Source organism: Zalophus californianus, chromosome 17 (genome assembly GCF_009762305.2).
Source record: "Zalophus californianus isolate mZalCal1 chromosome 17, mZalCal1.pri.v2, whole genome shotgun sequence".
Taxonomy (NCBI): Eukaryota; Metazoa; Chordata; class Mammalia; order Carnivora; family Otariidae; genus Zalophus; species Zalophus californianus.
The window spans coordinates 57134824-57157543 of NC_045611.1; the positions used below are offsets into that span (position 1 = coordinate 57134824).

The 22720-nt window shown below is 59.5% G+C and overlaps 1 protein-coding gene across 5 annotated transcripts; it reads right to left on the reverse strand.

Annotated features, from left to right (window-relative positions):
- Positions 1-447: 447 nt before the first annotated feature.
- PPP1R12C (protein phosphatase 1 regulatory subunit 12C) lies at positions 448-21699 on the reverse strand. 5 transcript variants are annotated; one of them, XM_027618281.1, is made up of 22 exons: positions 21379-21699; positions 16663-16793; positions 16456-16574; positions 10118-10277; positions 7041-7185; positions 6869-6943; positions 5555-5628; positions 5351-5478; positions 4780-4853; positions 4366-4524; positions 4218-4285; positions 3542-3625; positions 3221-3311; positions 2719-2802; positions 2571-2631; positions 2333-2418; positions 2174-2214; positions 2009-2090; positions 1695-1799; positions 1378-1428; positions 1151-1201; positions 448-1063 (listed from the first exon to the last, which is right to left on the reverse strand). In XM_027618281.1, the coding sequence occupies exons 1-22, from the start codon at positions 21697-21699 to the stop codon at positions 977-979; spliced, it is 2277 nt and encodes a 758-aa protein (XP_027474082.1). In that variant the 3' UTR covers positions 448-976. The 5 variants fall into 5 exon arrangements, 3 of the variants coding, with proteins under 3 accessions (XP_027474082.1, XP_027474081.1, XP_027474080.1); XM_027618280.1 differs by having other exon boundaries at positions 2333-2415; positions 3542-3676; XM_027618279.1 differs by having other exon boundaries at positions 3542-3676.
- Between the last annotated feature and the right edge of the window lie 1021 nt (positions 21700-22720).

The following is a 22720-nucleotide window of genomic DNA, read 5'->3' on the forward strand; positions in this document are numbered from 1 at the left end:
CTAGAAAGGAGAACATGACCGGGAATGAAAGCCCGCCCCCTCCTCCGACCCAGCCCCACCCCCCGTGCCGGCACCGGACTGAAGAGCTCCTACCATCCCAGTCCTGTTTCCAGAAAAGCCAAAACTCTAGGGTTTTTAAAAATGAATGACCCCAAATTTTACATGTTGGCAACCGGCTCAAATTTGTTTCAAAAGCACTGGGTAAGAGCTGAGCTCCAAGCCTGACAGGAGCCCTGGCCTCTGAGCCAGCTGACCGTTCCTGCCCAGCCCCAGGCTACTCAGGGACCAGGGGGACCTTGTCAGCCCTGGTTCGAGGCCACGGCTCCAGCTGGCCACTGCCCTGAAAGCCTTCCCCCCGCAACCCCCTGGCACCCCACCCCCACGGACGAGCACAGATGAACACGGAAGCGCTGCCCCCCCGCCCCCGCCAGGGACACAGTCACTGTGTGGCAACTTCACGACTTTTATTTGTGGTGCCTGTGCTTTGTCTCGAAAATATCTTCTCCCCCTGCCCCTGACAGTGGGCGGGGAGGGGGCAGCAAAAAATAGAGACATCCCTCCCTATTGCACACGGACCCTATATACAGGCCCACCTGGCCGAGGTGGGCGGGACTCTTGGCACATTCTCGGATCCCTGTTCAGGAACGGGAGGGGTGATGGGGGGTGGCATCACACGTGAGAGGGGGACCTCCGGCGGCCACTCTGGTCCTGGCACTTCCTGGTCCTCCGCTCCTCCCTGGTCCCACCTCCAGCCCCGAGCCCCCCCCCAGCAACGTCCCCCTCCCTGGCCTCAGGGGGCCCCCCCTGGCTCCTGGGGACTCTGTACTCCCCTCACAGTCTGGAGGCCCCGGAGGGAGGCTATGGCTTCTCCGAGCGCCCCTGGGAGCCCTGTCACTCGTGCTCGCACCGGGCAAGGGATGCGTGTGGCAGAAGCAGCTGTATAAATACGGGTACGGGGGAAGGTCCTCCTCCAGAGTCACTTAGAGAGTTTGCTGATGACACGGATCAGGGCTGCGTTCTCATCCTTGAGCCTCTGGTTGTCAGCCCGGAGGTCGGCCAGGGCCTGGGGGAGGGGAGGGGACGGGATGGGTCAGCCGGGCAGCCCTGGGCCCGTGGAAGCCCCTGCCCACAGCGCCCCCTAAGTATTCACCTTGAGCTCCTCCTCGAGCTCGGCTGCCTTTCGCTCCAGGGCCCTGCGCTCCTGGAATGAATGGGAGATGTGAGGCCAGGGGCGGGGGGCTGGGGGGGCGGGGGGGGGGGGGCGGCAGTCATGTAAGGCTGGGAAGGGTGGGGGGAGGGCAGAGGGCCTTCTTCAGACCCACATGGGTATGTACGGCTGGGGACACATGGGCCCCCACCCCAGGCGCTCCTACTCACGAATCTCTCCAGCTCCAGAAGGGCTGGTCTCTCGGCAAAGCGCTCCTGTCTCTGGTGAGAACAAGAGGAAACACAAGGCTCAAACGCCCAAACCACAAAGACCAGGAGGGAGGACACCGGCACAGGGAGAGGGACAGCCGTCCAGGCCCTTGGGCCCTACCTCTCAGCATCCAGCCCCACCCCCACGGGTCCCAGCACGCCCCGCAGGCCCTGCCCCCCACCCCCGTTGCTCTCACCCCCCAGCCCAGCGGTCCTGAGCCCCCGCACAGGCACACCTGGGCCAGCGCGGGAAAACCTCCGGGGCCTCAGCACCTCACCTGCGTGGCGCGCTCTAGCTCCACCTTGAGCTGTGCCAAGCGCAGCGTGGTCTCGGTCAGGGCCTCCCGAAGCCTCTCATTCTCACTGCGCAGCTCTGAGTACAGCTGGGGGGCGGGGGGGGCAGGGGGAAGGGGGCACAGGGTCAGGCTTGCCAGCCACACGCAGCTCAGCGACCCACACGCAGCTCAGGGAGGCCGCCGGGAAGGGCGGGGTGTGGGGATGCGGCAGGCGGAACCACAGACAGAGGGCGGAAGGGCAGGCGGACAGGCCGACTGCTGGTCAGCTGGATCGATGGTGGGGTGGAGCTGCGAACCTTCCTGAAGCCTCCATCAGGTTCATCCGATGCCGGCTCCGGGTCCCGCTGCCTGTGAGGTGAGGGGCCGCCCTCCGAAGTGCTGGGGTGGAGGCGGGCGGGGCGTCAGCGGGGCTCTCTGTGGCCCGGGAGACAAGCCCAAACCCTTCCCGGCCCACCCTGTACCTGGACTCTGGGCTGCGGTCGGCCAGCTCCGCCTCCTCCCCCTGCGGGCGGAGGTGGGGTTCAGCCTGATGCCGGGAGGGGAGTCTGGCCCACCACCCTGCCTCCAAGGCCCACCCATAGCCCAGCTCACCCCGCCCGGACCTGGAACCCACCCCTCACCTCCGCAAGCCCCCTCCACTCCTTGCCGACTCTGCGATGCTCCCTGGCGGCCTGTGGTCCCTGACCCTGCCCGTCAGGCGCCTCTGCTGGGGGGAGGGGCAGGAATCAGCCCAGAAACCTCGGGAGGGGGCCCTCCCTGCGGTGTCAGGACCCCTAGCCCAACCCCCAGGAAAACAGTGCAGCAGGAGAGATGGGGAGGCCAGAGCAGGAGGACCACGTCCCAGAGACCAGACCTCACCTCTCTGGGCAGGGCCATCAGAGTTCTCCACCCCAGGGATTCGGGGTCGCGCAGATGGGTCCTGGGGGAGAAGGGCAGGGAGGTCAGAGGGGTCAGAAGACACGGGCGTCTTATACCACCCACCACCTGCTCACCTGATCCCTCTCACCAGGCTCTGTAGGCTCGACTTCTCTGGCTCTGGGGCCTTCCCTGCTACCTTCTCTGCTTCCTTCAGGTCGGTCAGAGTCACACCCTGCAGCGCGGGGGCAGTGAGGGGTCCCCGAGCTCAGGGCCCAGCCCCTCAGGACTGAGTTCAAGCCCTCGGGCCCTCCTCCCTCAGACCCAGGAGTCCAGACCCCAGCCCCCTCCTCCCTCAGACCCAGGAGTCAGGACCCCCAGCCCCTCCTCCCTCAGACCCAGGAGTCCAGACCCCAGGCCCTCCTCCCTCAGACCCAGGAGTCCAGGCCCCCAGCCCCCTCCTCCCTCAGACCCAGGAGTCCAGGCCCCCAGCCCCTCCTCCCTCAGACCCAGGAGTCCAGGCCCCCAGCCCCCTCCTCCCTCAGACCCAGGAGTCCAGGCACCCAGCCTCTCCTTCCCAGACCCACAAGAGTTCGAGCCCCAACCCCCTTTTCCCAGGATCCAGGAGCCCAGGCCCCAGCCCACGCCCACACCTGTGTGGACCTCCGAGACTGGCGCATGAGGCGAGAGCGAGCTTTCCGCTGGGATTCAGATTCCTCATCCCGCACAGGCATCTGGTAGGACCTGAGTGAGAGGTCCCAACTTCAGGGAGGGTTCCTTTGAGCCCTGTTCCCGTTCCATGGCTGACACCCTTCAGGGAAGGTAAGTTCTGCCAGAGGACTGTCAACTCACAGTGGACCCTGGGACAAACTCCCCCCTAGGGAGTGCCTGCCGGGGGCCCTGAGGACCCAGACCTGGGCCATGTGGTTTTTCCCAGCTGGGGAGAAAGAGCTTCCCACCCCCTGCCTCTTCACCTCCGCCGTTCCCGGGAGTCAGCCGGGGGTACTGTAGAAGCTACAGGGACATTGGGCTTCACTGGGGATTCAGGCTCCGGAATCCTGGAGGGAGGAGTGGAGTTATCCAAGGGAGAGCGCCTGGAGATCTCAAACCTGTGTGAATTCATTCATCCAATTATTACTCAAGCTCGAGTTCCGTGGCAGGTGCTGGAGATGCAGCACTGAGCAGAAAAAAATTATCTCTGCCCCGAAGAGTCAAGTATGAACAGAAAAGGTGCAGAACAAACAAGCGTAAAAAAAAATGTGTACACCACATAATGCACCAGAAGGCTAAAGGACTTTGAAAAGCAGAGCGCTGACAGGAGGTGGGAGGGTGTGCATGTGCAGACACTGCAGTAGCATGAGCAGGGGGTCAGAGTGGGCCTCACCCAGACGGTGACACACAGAGACCTGAGGAAGGGCAGGAGCATGCCTGTGTCAGAAAGGGGGGGTGGGAGGTGCAGACAGAGGCAACAGGAGGTAACGTCATTGTGACCTTACGAGCTTAACTGTAAGCTTTTCCTGGACGCACCAGAAGGAAAATGGAGGCAAAGAGTGGTCGGGGCAGAGACCCCACAGTGCAAAGGGACTGAAGAGGTTGTAACCCAGCCCTGCCTCCCACCCTGACAGGCCCAGGCCCTGGGTTGGTACTCACGGGGCAGAGGGCTCCGGCACCTTACGGGAGGGTGTAGGTGTAATTCTGGCAAGACGGGGCTCCTTGGCCTGTGCAGAGAGACAAATATCGGAGAGGACCTTCTCCTCGACTAGGCAGGGCCTGGTCCCCTGCCCCTCACCCCACTCACCTGAACAGACGTCCCTTCCAGCCGAGAGGAGGAAGCTGAGCGTTGCAGCCCAGCCCCAGGGGTGCTCGAGGCCTCCCGCCCGTCTGTGGGACCCAGGGCACCAGAGCTTCCCGTCTTCTGGAGGCCAAAGCGCCTGGAGAAAGGGGCCCCTTCTGGGGGCTGGGGAAGAGAAAGGTCTCAGTTACGGAGAAAGGATCCTTCCCATAGACTTCAAGTGTTACCCCAGAGGGACCACACAAACTGCAATTCCCATCAGCCCCTGGAGGGTGCGGCCAGAAAAAACAACTCAGCTGGTCCGGGGGACTCTGGAAACTGTAATCTTCATCCTACATACCCTGAAAAGGGGTTGCGGGCTCCTGGCATCCCTCCCTGCCCTCCCAAAACAGCATGACCGTCCAGGGCATCCAGACTCACCATGGGGCCCTGAGGGCTACGGGGAGGTGGGGAAGACACTCCATTGACAGTTCTGGATTCTGGAGGAGGTGGCTCTGTGGAGTAGGAAAAGGGAGACACCAGCTGCCTCTCAGAACCAGCCCCTCCTCCCTCAGACCCAGGAGTCCAGGCCCCCAACCCCCTCCTCCCTCAGACCCAGGAGTCCAGGCCCCCAGCCCCTCCTCCCTCAGACCCAGGAGTCCAGACCCCCAGCCCCCTCCTTCCTCAGACCCAGGAGTCCGGATCCCCAGCCCCCTCCTCCCTCAGACCCAGGAGTCCAGACCCCCAGCCCCTCCTCCCTCAGACCCAGGAGTCCAGGCCCCAGCCCCTCCTCCCTCAGACCCAGGAGTCCAGGCCCCAGCCCCCTCCACCCTCAGACCCAGGAGTCCAGGCCCCCAGCCCCTCCTCCCTCAGATCCAGGAGTCCAGACCCCCAGCCCCCTCCACCCTCAGACCCAGGAGTCCAGGCCCCCCAGCCCCTCCTTCCCCAACTCCAGGAGTCCAGGCTCCAGCTTCCTCTTCCTAGATTCAGAAACCCAGACCTGGCCCCTCACCTGTGAGGCCTTCTTCTCCCTCATCCTCATCCTGTATTGGGGGCCCCCCTGCACCCCCAGGCCGGCGTTCCTTGGACAGGTCCTGGAGGGAGATCTTCTCCCGGCTGCTCAGACGACACACAGAGCTTCTGGTGGGAAGGGGCGGGTGTTGTGGTCCAAGCCCTGGGAGACTCCAGCCCACCCACCCATGTGCCCGCCTACTACCTTCGGTGTTTGCTGCTAGAAGGCACCTGGGGCTCCTGGCTTCTGCTCTGGGAGGCCTCCTTCTGGTTCCGCAGCTGCAAGGGAGAAAGCAGGCTGCTGCGAGGGCCCCACAGCCCTCCAGGGCCAGCACACACAGCTCTGCTCATCTAAGCTCGAGGATGCTCCAGCTGCAGTGCACTCCACTCCAGTGGTGGGCATGGAGGGTCTGCGGGCTCCTCGGAGCGAGTTGCAGATGGCTGTGCGGCATGTGGCCCCTCGAGCTCTCACATCCACCTCTGTTCTCATCCCCTCTTACCTCCCAGGGTGCCCTGCTCACCAGGGACACTGGCCTGGTGCTCAGACCTAGGAGCCCCTGCCTCCTCTCTACGGCTTGCCGGGCACTGGCCCAGCCTCTGCACAACAGTTCCTTCCTTAGAACAGCCAGTCATTCCCCGCCCCCACCTGGCCTATCCAGCAGGCCCCACGTGCGGGAGGATTCCCCTCCAGGATGGAGACGCACATACAGATCTTTCTCCTCCTCCCTGAGGGCTGTCTCACCCTCTACAAACCCCACTGTGGCCCCATCATGTTCACCTTCAGCCTCACGCTGCTCCTCAGCCTGACATTCAAGGTCCTTCGGGTGTGCCCGTCCCAGGGCCCCGCTGCCTCAGGCTCCCACCCCCCAGGCTTGGCACATGCTGTTCCCTCAAACCCGAGCACGTGCCCTGGGTCTGAGAAGCTGACCACCAAGCCAGAACCATGACCAACCTTTAAACAGAGGGATCTGTGTCCATCTACCTGCCACTCACGGGAAGCTCCAGGCTAGGGCCTGGCCCCCAGGACATGCTGCTTGCTACCAACAGGGCTTACCATCTGCCGAGCAGCGTTCTAAATGTCCTTGTTCAGTAACGTACATACTCCTCGTAGGATAGCATATACCCACACAACTCCTCATAAAAGTGCACACACCATTATCCCCATTTTACAGATGAGGAAACGGAGGCTCAGAGGGATTAAGTGACCAGCCCGAGCTCACACAGCAAATCCATATGGCAAAGCCGGGATTCAGAGCCCAGATTCCAGGCCATTCATCCCTTCACTCTGCATTTTTCCAGCAACAAGGCCTGGCTCCATGCTGGTTGGGCTGCATCCCAGGGCTGATGAGGCACAGCCCGAGCCTGGGACAGATAATCGTCATCTGTATCCGAAGGCGCGACTGGGCCCCAGACCCCTTCCCCTCCGCTCAACTCCTCTTCCTGACTGTCGCCAGCTGGGGAGGAGCAAGGAGGCCTCCCTCGGCGGGCTGACAGGAGGGAGGGCGCCCCTGAGACTCACATCCTCCTGCTTCCGGGCCAGCTCCTCCAACAGACTCAGCACCTCTTCATCAGCCAGGTCACAGGGACGCTGCCCCTGACGGAGAGGAAGGAAGAGAGGGGGCAGAGGATGAAGGAGGTGCGGGGGCCCCCCACCCTCACTCTCCCCAGTCCCCAAGCAGCCTGGCCCTCACCGCGTGGGTCAGCGAATCCATGCCCCCACCGTGCTCAGCCAGCAGGCGGCAGGCGTCCTCCACACCCCAGTGGGCCGCTGCATGCAGGGGGGTCCAGCCGTCCCCATCCCGGAGCTCCGGGTCATAGCCAGCCTGGAGGAGCAGCCTGGGGGCCAGGAAGGCTTATAGTCAAGGACCAAGACAGGGGTTCTGCACCAAGGGCTGACACGGGCTCGCGGCGCTGTGACCCATGACAGCACTGAACCGGTCCCGGGCAGGTGGTGAAGAGCCCCTCCCCCGGCCAGCAGGTGGCCTCTAGAACCCTGCTCCTTGTACCTGCAGACCTACACTCTCTGGACTGTCACCCCCGGTTGTGGGACAGACAGCCCCAGAGCCTGTGAAAAACCTGAGGCCCCAGAAGGGGCAGCCTCGGGGCAGTACTGTTCCAGGAACCCGCCAGCTGAGGGTGCGGTTCTCAGCCAAGGCGATACGGCCCGCCAGGGCCATCTGGCAATGTCTGGAGACGTTGCTGGTTGTCACAACTTGGGGGTGCACGCCAGGGATGCTACCAACATCCTACAGTGCAGAGGATGGCCCCACAGCAAAGGTTGATCTGGTCCAGAACGCCACGAGTGGTGAGGCTGAGGAAGCCTGGCTTCGATGGGTCTACGATAACCAGCATCTCAGAGCACAGGTTTTGGGGGAAGGCAGGGTTACAGGCCCAGGGCAATTCTGCACAGCTGATATCAGGCTCTGTGTCAGTGGGAAAGAGCTAATGCAAGGTGAGAGGATGGAGAGAGAAGATATTTAATAAGGAGTCTTTTCAAATCAAAGCACTCCTGTGTGGCCCTGCTGACCTCGCCACTCACCTTCCCGGAGCTCACTTGCTGCAGCCACACTGGGTGCCCGCTATCTCCCCAAGGATGCCCCCCTTCTGTCTGGGAGTGGAGGCTCACGTGGTCGGTCACCAGCTGTCCCCAGGCCAGAGCTCATGCCATTCACTCCTCCCACCGCCCTATTTATATCCTCCTAGGCCCGTGGTTTCAACCAGGGACCGTGCTGGCTGCCCGGGGGCACTCGGCGATGCCCAGATATGGCTGGTTGTCATGACTGTGGTGGGGGTGCTCCTGGCACCCAGCGTAGAGCCCAGGGATGCCGCTCAATGACGTACAATGAACCTGGAGTCATCCAGCCCCAGGTCACCAGCGTGGAGAATGGCAGACCCTCCATGCACTCAGGGCCCTCGGATCTGGCCTGCTTCCTTGCTCACCTGTCCCCCCAGCGAAGCCGGGGGCTGCACATGGGCGCAGACCTGTCCCATTGGCCAGTGCACCCCCCGCCCTAAAAGACGGCCTGGCATACAGCAGGTGCTCAGTAAGTCAGTGTTGAGTAAGTCACATCAAATAGCTGCACAGTGCTGTCATTCATCTCCAATGAGGAGAATATCAGTTACATTGTCTCCTAAAAATGCAGTTGATGGGTTTAGTTGTAAATAGAAGCCATTCTGAGGGGCAGTAATGAAATGAGACTCAAAGAATATGTCTGCATCGAAAGCATTTCAGTTCTGGGGCAGAGAGTGAGGCTGCCCCCAAACAGGGACTCTCCCCCTGTTAGTAACAATGTCGACTCTCGGCTGGCCACACTGTCACCTGACTGGAGAAATGTCCCGTCTCCCTGGCAGCTGTGAGTGGCCAGGTGAGTAACTGGGATGGTGGTAATACCAGCTAAATGCCAGGTGGTCTGGCAAATGGGCTGTCAGCGTTAAGTGTGCATGTCCCTTCTGGACTGTTCTTCTAAAAGGAAACTGACATCTGCTCCTTTTGCCCTCGCCTCCTTCCTGCCGTCTGGGATACAGATGCGATGGCAGGAGGTGAAGCAGCCACCTGAGACGCAGGGGTGGAAGCCATAGGCAGAACAGGGAGGGGCTGAGCGCACGACCGGGCCTGCCCATTTACAGTATCCCATCCCCCTTGCCACAGGGACTAGCTCTGAGATGGGCAAGTGCCCGACGCGGTCCGCAAGCATCACATCAGATCTTCTGCTGCAAGTATGGAGGACAAAGCGTTGTACTTTCAGAGCAGGCGAGTAACTAGGACATGGGCCTGGAGCTACTCCTCACTAGAAGACCTGCCTAAAAGTCCAACACAGAAGTGAGCAGAGATGAGGGATTCATCTCTACTCCACTTTCAGACTAAAAATAAAGTATAAATCACAGAGAGAAGAGGGAGTCTGAGGATGACAACTGGAACCAACCACCCCAAAATAAGGGGGTGAGGCAGCCAAACACAGACGAGGCCCAGCTGAGGAGCATGCGCCGTTTGACGACGTGCAACGTGAAATACACACGTGCCAGAGAGCCTGGCCTGGAAATACGGGAACAGAGACTGCCGGAACTACAAGGGTGAACAAGCAAAATCCACAAGCCTAATGGGAAATTTTGGGAGATGCCGGCTGGCTCAGTCGTACAGCATGCGACTCAATCTCAGGGTTGTAAATCTGAGCCCCACACTGGGTGCAGAGATTACTTAAAAATAAAATCTTAAAAAAAAAAATTTTTTTTTTTTACGCCTCCCGTAGTAACTGACAGAGCAGGCAGATGGAAAAAAACCCACTAAGCGTACAGAGGACTTAAATAGCACAACTACAAAGCTGGCCTAATAACCTATATAGAACGCTATACCTGACAGCACAGCTCTTTTCCAACTCACACACACTGGGGTATAAAGCAAACCTCAGAGGATTTCAGAAATCTGGAATCATACAGAACCCGCTGTCTAAGCACAGTGCGAGCAAGCCAGGAAACGAGTAATGAAACGATGACTAGAAAATCCCGTGCATCTGAAATTAACGACATACTCCCAGATAATCCATGGGTCACAGAGAAAAAAGACCACAAGCTGGAAATGTTTTAAACTGAATGACAGCGAAGAGCCTACACATCAGGACTTGTGGACGTGGCAAAGCTGTATGTAAAGGGAAATACTCAGCCTACATACGTAACTTAAACAATCCACAGTAAGGTGTGAGGCTGAGAGAAGGGACACACGGGCCCAAGGCAAAGAGCAGGGAAGAGGGAGGACCACGCCAGCCCAGCTCACCGCATCACTTCGATGTAGCCCTTAGCAGCGGCCACGTGCAGGGCAGAGGCCCCCGTTCGGGGGTGCCGGGCCTCTGGCATGGCGCCCCCGTTCAGCCAGCACCTGGTGTCATGAAGCAGTAATTCCTCCTCGGCCCGTTTGGCCGCCTCCACATCCACACCTGGGAGGACGAGAAGGGGCGTTAGGTAGGACGCGCACCTCCAGCTCCAGGAGGCACGGGGCCGGGGCCCTGCCCGGCTCCTCTGGGACTCAGAAGACCTGGATCTCCCCGCCTGGTTCCAGGTCGCCGCTGGAGGCGGGGACAATGGAGATGGCAGGCCTTCTCCCATTTCAACCCAAGTGCCACCTTTATCATTAAGTATAAAACCTCAAGTTTATAGAGCAAGCCCAGCGTCTGATGACATCTGACTCTCCCTAGCATCACCAGTAAAATCCTTAGCCCTGCATCTTCACGCACTTTGTCGCGACCATTTCTGTCACCCGTGAGTAGGGCAAACCAAGGCAGGAGCCACCAGAGGGTCTGTGTCACTGAGGCAACAGCTTCTTTCCTCCCCAGGAGCTGACTCCTGTTCACAGCTGTGCTGTCACCTAGGACAAGCTGGTGAGAGGCCAGCATGCTTCTTCATCAGTCATTTTCACCATTTCCTTTGGTTTCGTGGAAAAATTGTACTGTATTTGTGGATGCAAAAGGCAAGTTATGACTTTGCATGTCGGTGGATTTTGGATCAAAACAGGCAGCCTTGTTGAAGCTGGAATAGTATCTGCTGACCATCACTGAGAACCCGCAGTGTGCACGGTATAAACCATTGAGACACGAGTCAAACATGGTCATTTCCAGGGAATGTTTGATCTTTCTCCTGCAAGTTTACTGGTGTCTACTGCTTTTCCAACTGAGATATCTCACACTCAACGAAGTGCTGCATGGAGCTCAGCCATCCTGCTCAACAGCCGTCAGCCACACACAGCTACTGAGCACATGAACCGTAGCTAGTCCGAACTCAGATGTGTTATGAATGTAAAGCACACACTGGATTTCGATGTGTGTGGGGGGGAAAGAGTGTGCAACAACCCATGAATAGATTTTTCTTTTTTGTTTTTTAGAGCGCGAGCGAGGAGAGCGCAAGCCCAGTAGAGGGGCAGAGGGAGAGGGAGAAAGAGAATCTCAAGCAGGCTCCACACCTGGCACAGAGCCCACCATGGGGCTCGACCTCACAACCCCAAGATCAAGACCTGAGCCGACATCATGAGCTGGATGCTTAACCGACTGAGCCACCCAGGCGCCCCCTGAATAGTTTTCTTTATACTGATTAATGCTGATATGATAACATTTTGGGCATGTAGAGTTAAAGAAAATATATTATTAAAATTAATTTTACCTGTTTCTTTTTACTTTTTTAACTGCACCTACTTAAAAAATTTCATTTATGCTTGTGGCTTACACTGGCTTTCCACTGGACAACACTGGCAAAAAAACCCCAGGGTACCACCACTTGGGTTGAAAACGTTAAAATAGGACAGAGACAACACATACCCTTGTGTGCCCTCAGCAATCTCGCCTGCTCCCTGTGGCCCCCGAGGTCACCACCATCACAAACTTGCCCTCATGAACATGCATTTGGCTTTATCCTTACTATATACGCTGTAAACTTCTGCCCTAGGTCTACATACGGGATCCCAAAGGGCCCTCCCCCACTGCAGCAGGAAGCCATGGAGCTCTGGCGGCACGGCTGCGCCACCTGCTGGCTCCTGGGCACTCGGGCCTTACCTCCAATGCAGGCACCTCTGGGTTTGGCAGGGACTCGGCTGCCGTTCAAGGAATGTTTGGTTGGTGAGGGCCCACCTGGAGGCCCAGGCCGGGGTGGAGAGGCCAGGCGAGTGCTGGGCACTCAGGGACACTCCTCATCCCACAACTTCCTTAAAGGGAATCCCCTTCAATCCTATTATAGACACGTGTGCCTTACTTGGGCAGGGAAGGGTGGGGCTCGCTGACCTTTAACTCAACCGTTAGTATCCTTCAGCATGTTCATACACATCCTTCTGCAATTTGTCTTGGTGAGATCTGCCTGTGTTTTTTTTGTTTGTTTAAGATTTTATTTATTTATTTGAGAGAGAGAGAATGAGAGATAGAGAGCATGAGAGGGAAGAGGGTCAGAGGGAGAAGCAGACTCCCTGCTGAGCAGGGAGCCCGATGCGGGACTCGATCGCGGGACTCCGGGATCATGACCTGAGCCGAAGGCAGTCGCTTAACCAACTGAGCCACCCAGGCGCCCTGCCTGTGTTTATTGATGGAGCTCTTGACCAGGGTTGGCGAACCTGTTTGGTTTTTTACTTTGTTACAGCGATGGCAAGATAAAGGTAACATAAAACGGGCCAATTTTGCTATTTTAAACTGCAATTCAGTGGCATTTAGGAGATTCACAATGTGCAACCATCGACCCCCATCCATTTCCAGAACTTTCCCCTCATCCCAAGAGGAAACCTCGTACCTGCAAAGCAGTCATTCCCTGTACCTCCCACCCCCAGCCCCTGGCAACCACAGATCTACCTCCTGTCACTGAGATCTGCTGATTGTGGGGGCGCCTGGGTGGCTCAGTCCGTTAGGCGGCTGCCTTCGGCTCAGGTCATGATCCTGGGGTCTTGGGACCGAACCCTACATCCAGCTCCCCACTCAGCAGAGAGCCTGCTTCTCCCTCTCCATCTGCCTGCCACTCTGCCTACTTGTGCTCTCCCTCTCTCTGTCAAATAAATAAATAAAATCTTAAAAAAAAAATAAAGATCTGCTGATTGTGGAAGCCATCTGTGTTTATAAATAAAGTTTTAATGGAACACAGCCATGCCCACCACCTACATATCGTCCCTAGCTGTAGTGGGGAAAGCAGCCACGGGGGACAGTGGCAACACGACAGTACCTCCCACGATGTCTCAAATGTTTCCTGTGTGGTCCTTCACAGAAAAAGCTTGCCAGCCCTGCTCAGATCATGCATTTACCAATTAGTGATTTATTCATTCTTCCTTTGGTGCTGGCCCCCGCCTCTCACGCCTGCTAACAAGATTCTCATCCCAGAGCGGGAGGGCCTGCCAGACGCTCCCCTCCTGCCCAGTCCTGTGTCCCCGTGGGCAAAGTGGCCGGAGGGTGCTGTGTGCACAGGACACGGTGGCTGGACTGTGTCCCCGAGGCCTGGCCTGTGGCTGGGGGCAGCATCCGCAGCATGGCGGGGCTGCTGCTGGCCTTGCTGGTATCTACTCTCCCTGCTTTGTTACGTCTTCACTATCCTCACCCTGCGTCCACCCCACACAGCTCCAATGTGACTGCGCCCACGGCGGGGCTCCATAGGTGGCCACGTCACCAGACCTAACCACCCATCCCTCTTGCCCCAGTGACTGGCACAGGGCTGGCTCAGACCGAGGGTGGTGGCTCAGACAACTGAGGAGGCCTAGTTCTGGTTCAGCTGGAGTATCAGCCTGAGCTGTTGGAAGCTGTGCTACGTACCCAGTTGAGAGAATCTGCCTATGAGGTCAATGCAGAGTCCAGTGCAGTGACAGTTTTGACTTTGTACCCCTGGATCAAACCATGCCTGAAGCCAGCCTAATTCCTGGACTTCAGTTACATAGCCCATAAATTTTTTTTTTTTAAGATTTATTTATTTGAGAGAGCGAGAATGAGAGAGAGAGAGTACATGAGAGGGGGGGAGGGTCAGAGGGAGAAGGAGGCTCCTCACTGAGCAGGGAGCCCAATGCAGGACTCGATCCCGGGACTCCGGGATCATGACCTGAGCCGAAGGCAGTCGCTTAACCAACTGAGCCACCCAGGCACCCAATTCCTTTTTTTTTTGACCATGGTAAAAATACACATAGAAGTTACCATCTTAATCCCTCTTTAAATGCACAGTTCAGTGGTATTAAATATGTTCACATTGTTGTACAACCACCACCACCATCCTTCTCCAGAACACTTATCTAGCAAAACTGAAACTCAGTCCCCACTAAACAGCAACTCCCCATTTCCCCCTCCGCCAGCTCCTGGCACCCCCTGTTCTACTTTTTGTCTCTACAGATGTAACCGCTTTAGTCACATTCCTCACGTAAGTGGAATCATACGGGACTTGTACTTTTTGTGCCTGACTTACGTCACTGAGCATAATGTTCTGAAGGTTCGTTCACATTGTAGCATGTGTCAGAATCTCTTGCCTTTTTAAGGCTGAATACTATTCCACTGTATGCACATACCACAAATTGTTTATCCATTTGTCCGCTGATGGACACTTGGGCTGCATCCACCTTTTCGCTACTGTGAACAATGCTGCTGTGCACGCGGCCGTCCAAATGCCTCGTCAGCCTGAGCCAGGCTGCGGGGGCTCCCATAGCAGCCGTCACCAAGCACTGCCCTGCAGACTACTTCTAATCACAAAGGAAGGAAGATGCCTCCACAGTGGAGTCACCTGGCCAATGCCCCTCCATGGGGTTCAAGGCTAACGTCAACAGGAATGGGGCAGACACACAGCGCCTGTCTCCCGGAGTGACGCCCTGAGGAAGTTCCTGCCAAAAATGCAGACCTGAATCTCCTGGAGAAGCAGCTGCCCGGTGCAGGCTGAGGGACACGCTGTGTAAACGAGGCAGGGTGAGGAAGGCAAGGGGAAGCCCAGGGACATGAAGACCAAGGGCAGGCAGGGCATGGCTCCAGGAGAGCCCTGAATGGGAGGGGAGGCCACCAGTAGCAAGTAAGAGCACAGCCTCAAGGTCCCAAGGCCCACAGAGGAGTAACAATGTGACACCCCGCGTCCTTGTTGGAGGAGACACCAGCTCCCACGGCAGGATGGGGACACGTCTGCGACATGTTCTCAAGATGGCTGGGAAAGAAGAGGGAGGCAGCCAGGAAGGGAAGAAAACGGGAAGGGAGGAAGGGGGGGGAAGCTATTTATGTAGAGTGGGGGGAGGGGAAGAGGCAGAGCGACTGCAGATGTGCCAAAATGAGACAAACCGATCAATCTGTACCGCGTGATTCCATTTGTACGAAACACCCAAGACCGGCAAGCGCATGGGGACAGAGAGCTCAGTGGTCTCCCAGGGCCGGAGGGCAGTGGGGTGATGACTGAAACCCTCTAAAGCAACGTGCTGACGGACGCACCACACTGAACGTGCTGAAAGACCAGCGGACCGCACGCTTGCACAGAGAACCGTACGGGCTACGCTCATCTCCACAGAGCTGCTAAAACCCCCGGCGAAGCCCAGTGAGGGTCACGTGGGCACTCCCCAAAGACTGCCCCAACCTTTCTCCAAGTTTAAAGCTTTGGGATGCTCATCTCTGCCTCAGCTTTGCACACTCCCCTTCTAAGCAAAGCAGGGCACCCTGACCCCAGACGCCCACCCCACGGGGTGTTCCCTCAACCTGCCCAAGCCAAGCCAGGGATCTGGGCGTTACCTTCAACGCCCCAATGCCTGCCCTACAGCAGCCTCCCTGAACCTGCAACATGGCCGTCCAGACCCCCGGACCCTGCACTCAAGCCTCAAAGGCTGCCTCGCTGAACCTGGACCACACCCCACCACGTGTATTCTCTGCTTCCAGATCCATCAGGCCACAGCCTTCCCCATACACCCCACGCATCAGCTGGTCCCAGACGGCTGTTCTGGGGGGAGTACATTTGGTCACAAGCCCCTCTGAGAACATGCTAGAAACAACACATGTTCTCTCTAGAAATATGAACGTGGCCATATGCAGAGTTTCGGGGAGTCCTGGGCCCATATTAAAGACCACCGGGGTGCAGGGGGCACCTGGGTGGCTCAGATGGTTAAGCGTCTGCCTTCAGCTCGGGTCATGATCCCAGGGTCCTGGGATCGAGCCCCACATCGGGCTCCTGGCTCGGCGAGGAGCCTGCTTCTCCCTCTCCCTCTGCCTCTCTCCCTGCTCATGTTCTCTCTCTCTATCTTTGTGTCTCAAAGGAATAAATAAAATCTTAAAAAAAAAAAAAAAGACCACCGGGGTGCAGCGACCCTGTGCATGGGAAAACCAATCCCCCAGGACCCCTGCACGCCTCCACTCCCCCTCAAGAAGACAATCTCACCTAAGGGACCCCTGGACAAACCTCACCTCATTTCCTCACCTACTCAAGGGGTAAAGTGACAACTGGGGTCACTAGCAGATTGGGCTCTTATTCTGTGCCCAGCGGTGGCACAAACACTGTATATACTCACTCACTCATGCCCCAAGCCTGCGGACAGGACTCAGTACCACTGCACAGGAAACAGAAGCACAGACTCAGAGAATCCTAGCACACGGAGGGACCGGCCTCTGAGCCCCAGCTGTCTGCTCCCCGTGCCCACAGTCAGCACCCAGGGCCCACCTCGGTAGGCGATCTCTGCCTTCAGCAGCCCCTCCATGGCATCTGACTCGGCCAAGTCCAGGGGCAGGTCCCCATCGCTGTTGACAGCAGCAATGTTGGCCCCATGGCTCAGGAGGTACCTGGGGGCAGCGGTGGGGTAGGAAGGTCAGGGCGGAGGGGGCTGAGCTCCGGCCCCCATGGGATCCCACGTACCCACCCCTGCCTTACCTAGCGATGTCCAGATAACCACAGGAGGCAGCCACATGCAGGGGCGTCCAGCCCTCGTTGTCTGCCTGGTTCACCGTGGCACCCTGCTCCACCAGGAAGCGCACCACCTCCAGGTTCTCATCGATGCAGGCCTGGGGTGCAGAGGACACGGCAGTCAGCCCTTGCTTCACCCACACACCTTGTGCCCAGCAAGGCAGGACTCCCGGAGGGGCCATGAGACAGATTCAGGGGACAAGCAGTTGTGACACTCAATGGAAAGACCCTGATGTCCCTGGGACAGAGCCTGGAAAGCACCAGCCCTACCCCTGCAGGCACCTTCACCTACCCAGCTACTTATGACACCCCTGGCTTCCCAAAGGTTAGGTCGTCAGCTGGGCATCTGGAGCTCAGCAGAGACCATGACAACAGGACACCCAAATTCCTACAAACAGGAATTGGATAAAGAGAGGGGAACTTTTATCCAGGTGTAGAAATCCTGAATGGTGCTTTGTTAGATATGATATACCCCAGTCACCATCAACAGGACGGGGGCTCCCAGTAATGGATCCCTCCGCCCTCAGACCCAGGAGTCCAGGCCCCAGCCCCTCCTCCCTCAGACCCAGGAGTCCAGCCCCCAGCCCCTCCTCCCTCAGACCCAGGAGTCCAGCCCCCAGCCCCTCCTCCCTCAGACCCAGGAATCCCGGCCCCCAGCCCCTCCTCCCTCAGACCCAGGGGTCCAGCCCCCAGCCCCTCCTCCCTCAGACCCAGGAGTCCAGACCCCCAGGCTCCTCCTCCCTCAGACCCAGGAGTCCAGCCCCCAGCCCCTCCTCCCTCAGACCCAGGAGTCCAGGCCCCCAGCCCCTCCTCCCTCAGACCCAGGAGTCCAGCCCCCAGCCCCTCCTCCCTCAGACCAGGAGTCCAGGCCCCAGCCCCTCCTCCCTCAGACCCAGGAGTCCAGCCCCCAGCCTCCTCCCTCAGACCAGGAGTCCAGCCCCCAGCCCCTCCTCCCTCAGACCCAGGAGTCCAGGCCCCCAGCCCCTCCTCCCTCAGACCCAGGAGTCCAGACCCCCAGCCCCTCCTCCCTCAGACCCAGGAGTCCAGGCCCCCAGCCCCTCCTCCCTCAGACCCAGGAGTCCAGACCCCAGCCCCTCCTCCCACAGACCCGGGAGTCCAGGCCCCCAGCCCCTCCTCCCTCAGACCCAGGAGCCAGGCCCCCAGCCCCTCCTCCCTCAGACCCAGGGCTCTAGGCCCCCAGCCCCTCTTCCCTCAGACCCGGGAATCCAGGCCCCCAGCCCATTCTCCCTCAGACTCGGGAGTCCAGGCCCCCAACCCCCTCCTCCTCTCTCAGATGCGGGGCTCTAGGCCCCCAGCCCCTCTTCCCTCAGACCCAGGAGTCCAGACCCCCAGGCCCTCCTCCCTCAGACCCAGGAGCCCAGGGTCCCCGCACCTCCTCCCTCAGACCCAGGAGTCCAGGACCCCAGCCCCTCCTCCCTCAGACCCAGGAGCCAGGCCCCCAGCCCCTCCTCCCTCAGACCCAGGAGTCCAGGACCCCAGCCCATCCTTGCACAGGCCCTGGAGATACACTCCAGGAACTGACCATGGCGCTGACCTTCACCTTGAGGCGAGAGGCCAGGCCCCTGAGGCCCAAAGCTGTGCAGGGCTGGTAAAGTCACCAAGTCCCTGGGAAGGCGGGGCAGAATGAGGGTCCGGGACCAGACCCCTAAAGGGATAAGAGATGGCTGAGCTAGCATGTGCCTAGAGCCTGGGGCCCAAGACGCAGCTCCCACACACTGAGGGCCTACTATGCATGGAGTACTGTGCCAAAAGGTCCACACTTGGGAAGATCCTCCCTGATCTTCCTGCTGTCAGGGCTCCGTAGAGCAGAGCAAGAAATCAGTCTCAGGGAGACAAGAGCCCTGGCCCAAATAGGCACAGCAAGTGGGGACAGAGAAGGGACTTACAGCCCAGGGCACATGCAAACACGGGGTGGGCGCTGGGACCTGCGCTAGGTCAAGGGAAGGGGTGGGCCTGGATTCCTGGGTTCTCAGGGTAAATTAACCCCCCAACTCCCTCATCTCTCCAAAACCGCCCATCTGGAGAAGAGGGAGGAGGCCATGAGGGCCAAGAGCATGAAGTCATGGAAACTCGGGCCATGAAAGGGGGGCCACACGTGCCCTGGGAACGGGATGAACTCGGCTCCGTTTATTTCCACCCGGTTGTCATGGTGATGGGGGGGGTTGTCGAGGAGGGAGATGGGCCTTTCCCTTTCAAGGACCTGGCCAGGCACAGGAATCCATGTGAAAGATGCCCGAGGCCTGGGCACCAGGGATTCAAGAATCCAGACGACACCCCCCCCAACCCAGACCCAGGAGTCCAACCCCCACCCCCACCCAGACCCAGGAGACCGAGCTTGTACCCTCCCTATTCAGACCTAAGAACTGTGGCTCCCAATCCCTTCTACTCCAGACCCCAGACCTAGCCACTAATTCACAAGGCAATTTTGTAGAGAGGGGAGAATCTATCAGCTTTACCAGGTGGTTAACGAACCCACCTGAAGCAGGCACTGGGATTTGAGAACTCCTAGGCACACAACCAGGGCAGGGGCCTGATGCCTGGGGACCCACTCCAAGGAGGAGTCAGAAAGGAAACCACGGCCCCAGGACTCACCCAGACAAGGCCCAGGAGTCTGGGACAGGGGTTGCCTGAGACCTAGGACTTTCACTGCTAAAACCAGACCAGTCTCATGCGAACCACCATGAGTTGGTCACCCCATGCGAGGCCTGACCCAACCCCAGCTCTCCTGCTTGTTGGCCACATGACCTGAGGCGGGAACTTCCCCTCTCTGAACCTCCAAAGCCCTAACCCTTCAGGCCTCCTGCAAAGTGAGTTTACCAAGTGCTTGCCTGGAGAGGCGAAAAGATTTCACCTGAAAAGGCAGCCTGATAGGCAAGGTCAGAGTGGCCTTTTGCAAGGGTCCAGGCCCAGGCGGATGCCGGAGAAGGGGGACTCAGCCTGAAGAGAGGACTAAGAGCCCCTGAGGGAAAGTCCAGGAGAGCCAAGGCGTGGATGATGGCGGAGGAAGGGGGACAAGGGAGCCTGAGGCCTCTCTCCTGGGCTTGCCAAGTACTCTGAGAACTTAGAAGGCCTCGGGGAAGCAGGACCCTCCTCTGGGTGGAAGAAAAGTTCCCAGATAGCTCTAGGGACTCTTTAGGGGACGGGTCCGGGGATTGGGAAAGAGAAAAAGGGGAGGGTTGGCGCTCAGACCAGGTGGCAGGAACTCCCCAGCCAAACGCCTACTCTACTTCCTGAAGGGATTTCCACACATGCAATCTCCCTCCTTTGCAAGAGCCCTGCCAGGGAGGGGCAGACCACTAGCCCTGCTGCACAGAAAAGGAAACTGAGGCACAAAATGGGCGTGAACTCGAGGCCACAAAGCTGAGGAACTGGGATTAGACTTTAGGACTAATTCTGTTCTTCCTCAACTGCTCCCCTCCTCTTTGTGGAGACCCGAGAAGTGGACCTCTCCCAACATCCCTGCTTCCCCCACCAGCCTGTCCTTCCCAGGGTCTTCTCTTTCCATCAATTACCAAACCCTGTGGGTTCCGGCAGGGAGGGGAGGACCGCGGACTGACCCAGGAAGGAGATGGCCTCAGGGATGACACAAGGGGTGGAGACTCTTCCGTGGCCAGCCCTGTCCCTGGTGGTGCTACTGTGGGGGAACAGACAAATGCATCCAAAGCCAGGGAGAATCCTGGGGCACAAGTGGCCCCAGTCCTGGGGCACAGAAACACTGGCGGCAACAATCAGTGAGTCTTGGAAAGGCACGGGGGCCAGGCTGTGGGCAAGAGGACCAGCAGGGTTCTAGAAGCCTTGTGGAGGTGACATGTGAGCGCCAGAGATCACAGTGTGTGGGGGAGAAGCTGCTCAAATGCACAGGAGAAGGCACCAGGCAGAGAAAGCAAGATGACCAAGGACAGACAGGTGGGCGCTTCGAGCTTCCCCAGAAAAAGGACAAGGATGCGGGCCTGCCCAACGGAAGGGGCAGGAGGACGAGGAGGCGCCTGGAGAAGGGCGAAGACCCCCCACACCAGGCCCACTGTGGGAGACAAGAGGTGGAACGGCCTCCGGAGAGGAAATGCAGACGGTATCGGAGTGGAGATCGAAGGAGGTGACCCAGACAAGGAAACCCAGCCTAGAAGAAAGGGGCTCAAGAAACAGCATCCTCACCCAGCAACTGATGGCACTGCCCAAAGGTGGGAAGGAGCACGAGTCAGAGCGCGGCAAAACGGAACACCTGGGCCTAGCCAAAGAGGTGGCCCGGGGTAGGGACCAGGAGAGGAAGCCCCAGAGGCGCCAGAGAGGAGGATGCTGCTCAGTGACAGTGGTACCTGCCTGGAAAGGGGAAGGTCAGTGGGCTAGAGCGGGTAGACGAGACTAGCAAAGCGCGCTCAGGGTCGGGAGAAGGCGGTGCGACGTGACAACGACAAGGACCGGCGGCGTGCAGCAGACTGAGGCTGTCAGCAGTGGCTGGGGTCCAGAGAGTGGGCGGCGCAGGGTAGCAAAGACCAGGGCCGGTTGAAGAGACTCAAGACTGGAAGCGGGGAGCTCGAGGTGGGTGGAAGGGGAAGGGGGGGGGGGCCCAGACCAGGACTGGCAACCGTGACTCAGGCTGGGACGATGCCCGAGCAGGCTCGGACCCAGGGCGGGCCAGGGGCCGGAAGGGGCCGGGGCGCTGACCTGGTGCAGGGCGCTGATGCCGTCGGCGTTGGTGGAGTCGAGCACGGCGCGGGCGGGCGGCGGGGCGGCGGGGTCGAGCTCGGCGCCGGGGCCGGGGTCCGCCGCACGCAGCATCAGGCGCGCCTCGTCCAGGTCGCCGCCCGCGCAGGCCGCCAGGAACTCGGCGGCGCGCTCGAAGCGCACGGTGCGGGCGCGCCGCTCCCCGGGGCCCGGCTCGGCGCCCGCCCGCGCCCCCCACTGCCGCAGCTGCTCCCGCCGCCGCTCGCGGGCCGCGGCCGCGGCCGCCCCCGGGCCCGCCCCCGGGCCGTCCTCGCCGGACATCGCGCCGCCCGCCCGCCCGGGGAGCGAGCGAGCGAGCGAGCGCCTAGCCCCGAGGAGCCGGAGCCGCCGCCGCCACCCCCGTCGCCGTCGCCGCCGCCGCCGCCGCCGCCCGCCAGGGGCCGCCGGGAACTGCCGCTGGCTCCGCGCCGCCCGAGGATCTGTCTGTCCCCGCCCAGCGCGCCTACGTCAATACGCTGCCCCAGGGCGCGCTGGGTAATGGAGTCCGCCAGCGGAAGTTGCTAATGGCAACTGGCCTCGCTGCGCCCCGAGGCGCACTGGGAAGTCAGCCGCTCGGAAGCGACGGGTGAAGGGTTGGAGTGGGGGCGCGCTGGGAAATGCAGTGCTCGGTTCCACGGGACCCGGGAGTCGGGACAGCTATAATGCTCATTTTCCCATGTCATTCTTTATTGTGCGCTCTTTGGTCTGCTCCCTTCAACTAGAAATACGCGGCCGGAGAACAAGGACGTTTGTCTTCTGCGCGCACTCCTTATTCCCAGCGCCCAGAATGCAACCTAATAGTGCGCGACCGAAGTGAGTTTTTGCAAGAATAAATGAATCAATGGATACCCGAGGTCACAGGAAACACCAGGGCGCCCCGCAGCCCAGAGATCCTTCAGGACAATCCAACACCCTGCTTCCCCGGGTGACCGCCCGGGTCATGATGGGAGACAAAGGGGGCAGAGGTCACGGCCTTCGGCCCACAGCCCCAACGCACGCCGGGAAATGTAGTCCTCAGGGCCGCGCCCCTAGAGGCACAGTAGGTCCTAGGCAGAACCCACAAGCACCCAAAAAATCCAGGCCCAAGGGCAAGGGAAGTCCAAAGTCCCTCATGGCAACCTCCTAGATCACATCGGTAAAAGTGCCCAAGGGGCGGGGTCCACAGTGGCAGCGCCCCCAGAACCCTCATGAGCCCGCCCTTCTCCCGCTCGCACCCTGGGACGTGGAGCCCGCTGGGAAATGTAGTCCAAGCTCTACATCCTCGCAAGTCTTGCTGGAATTTGTAGTCCTGGGTGAGGCGTTC

What these genes read in the sequence shown, in the direction of transcription:
- PPP1R12C (XM_027618279.1), bottom strand. Translation starts at nt 21,699, where the DNA reads ATGTCCGGCGAGGACGGCCCGGGGGCGGGCCCGGGGGCGGCCGCGGCC. An exon ending in GACTCCCGGGAACGGCGGAG is followed by an intron (nt 3,312 to 3,541) that starts GTGAAGAGGCAG and finishes CCTCTCACTCAG; the next exon opens with GTCCTACCAGATGCCTGTGC. An exon ending in AGTCTCGGAGGTCCACACAG is followed by an intron (nt 2,803 to 3,220) that starts GTGTGGGCGTGG and finishes CCCGCGCTGCAG; the next exon opens with GGTGTGACTCTGACCGACCT.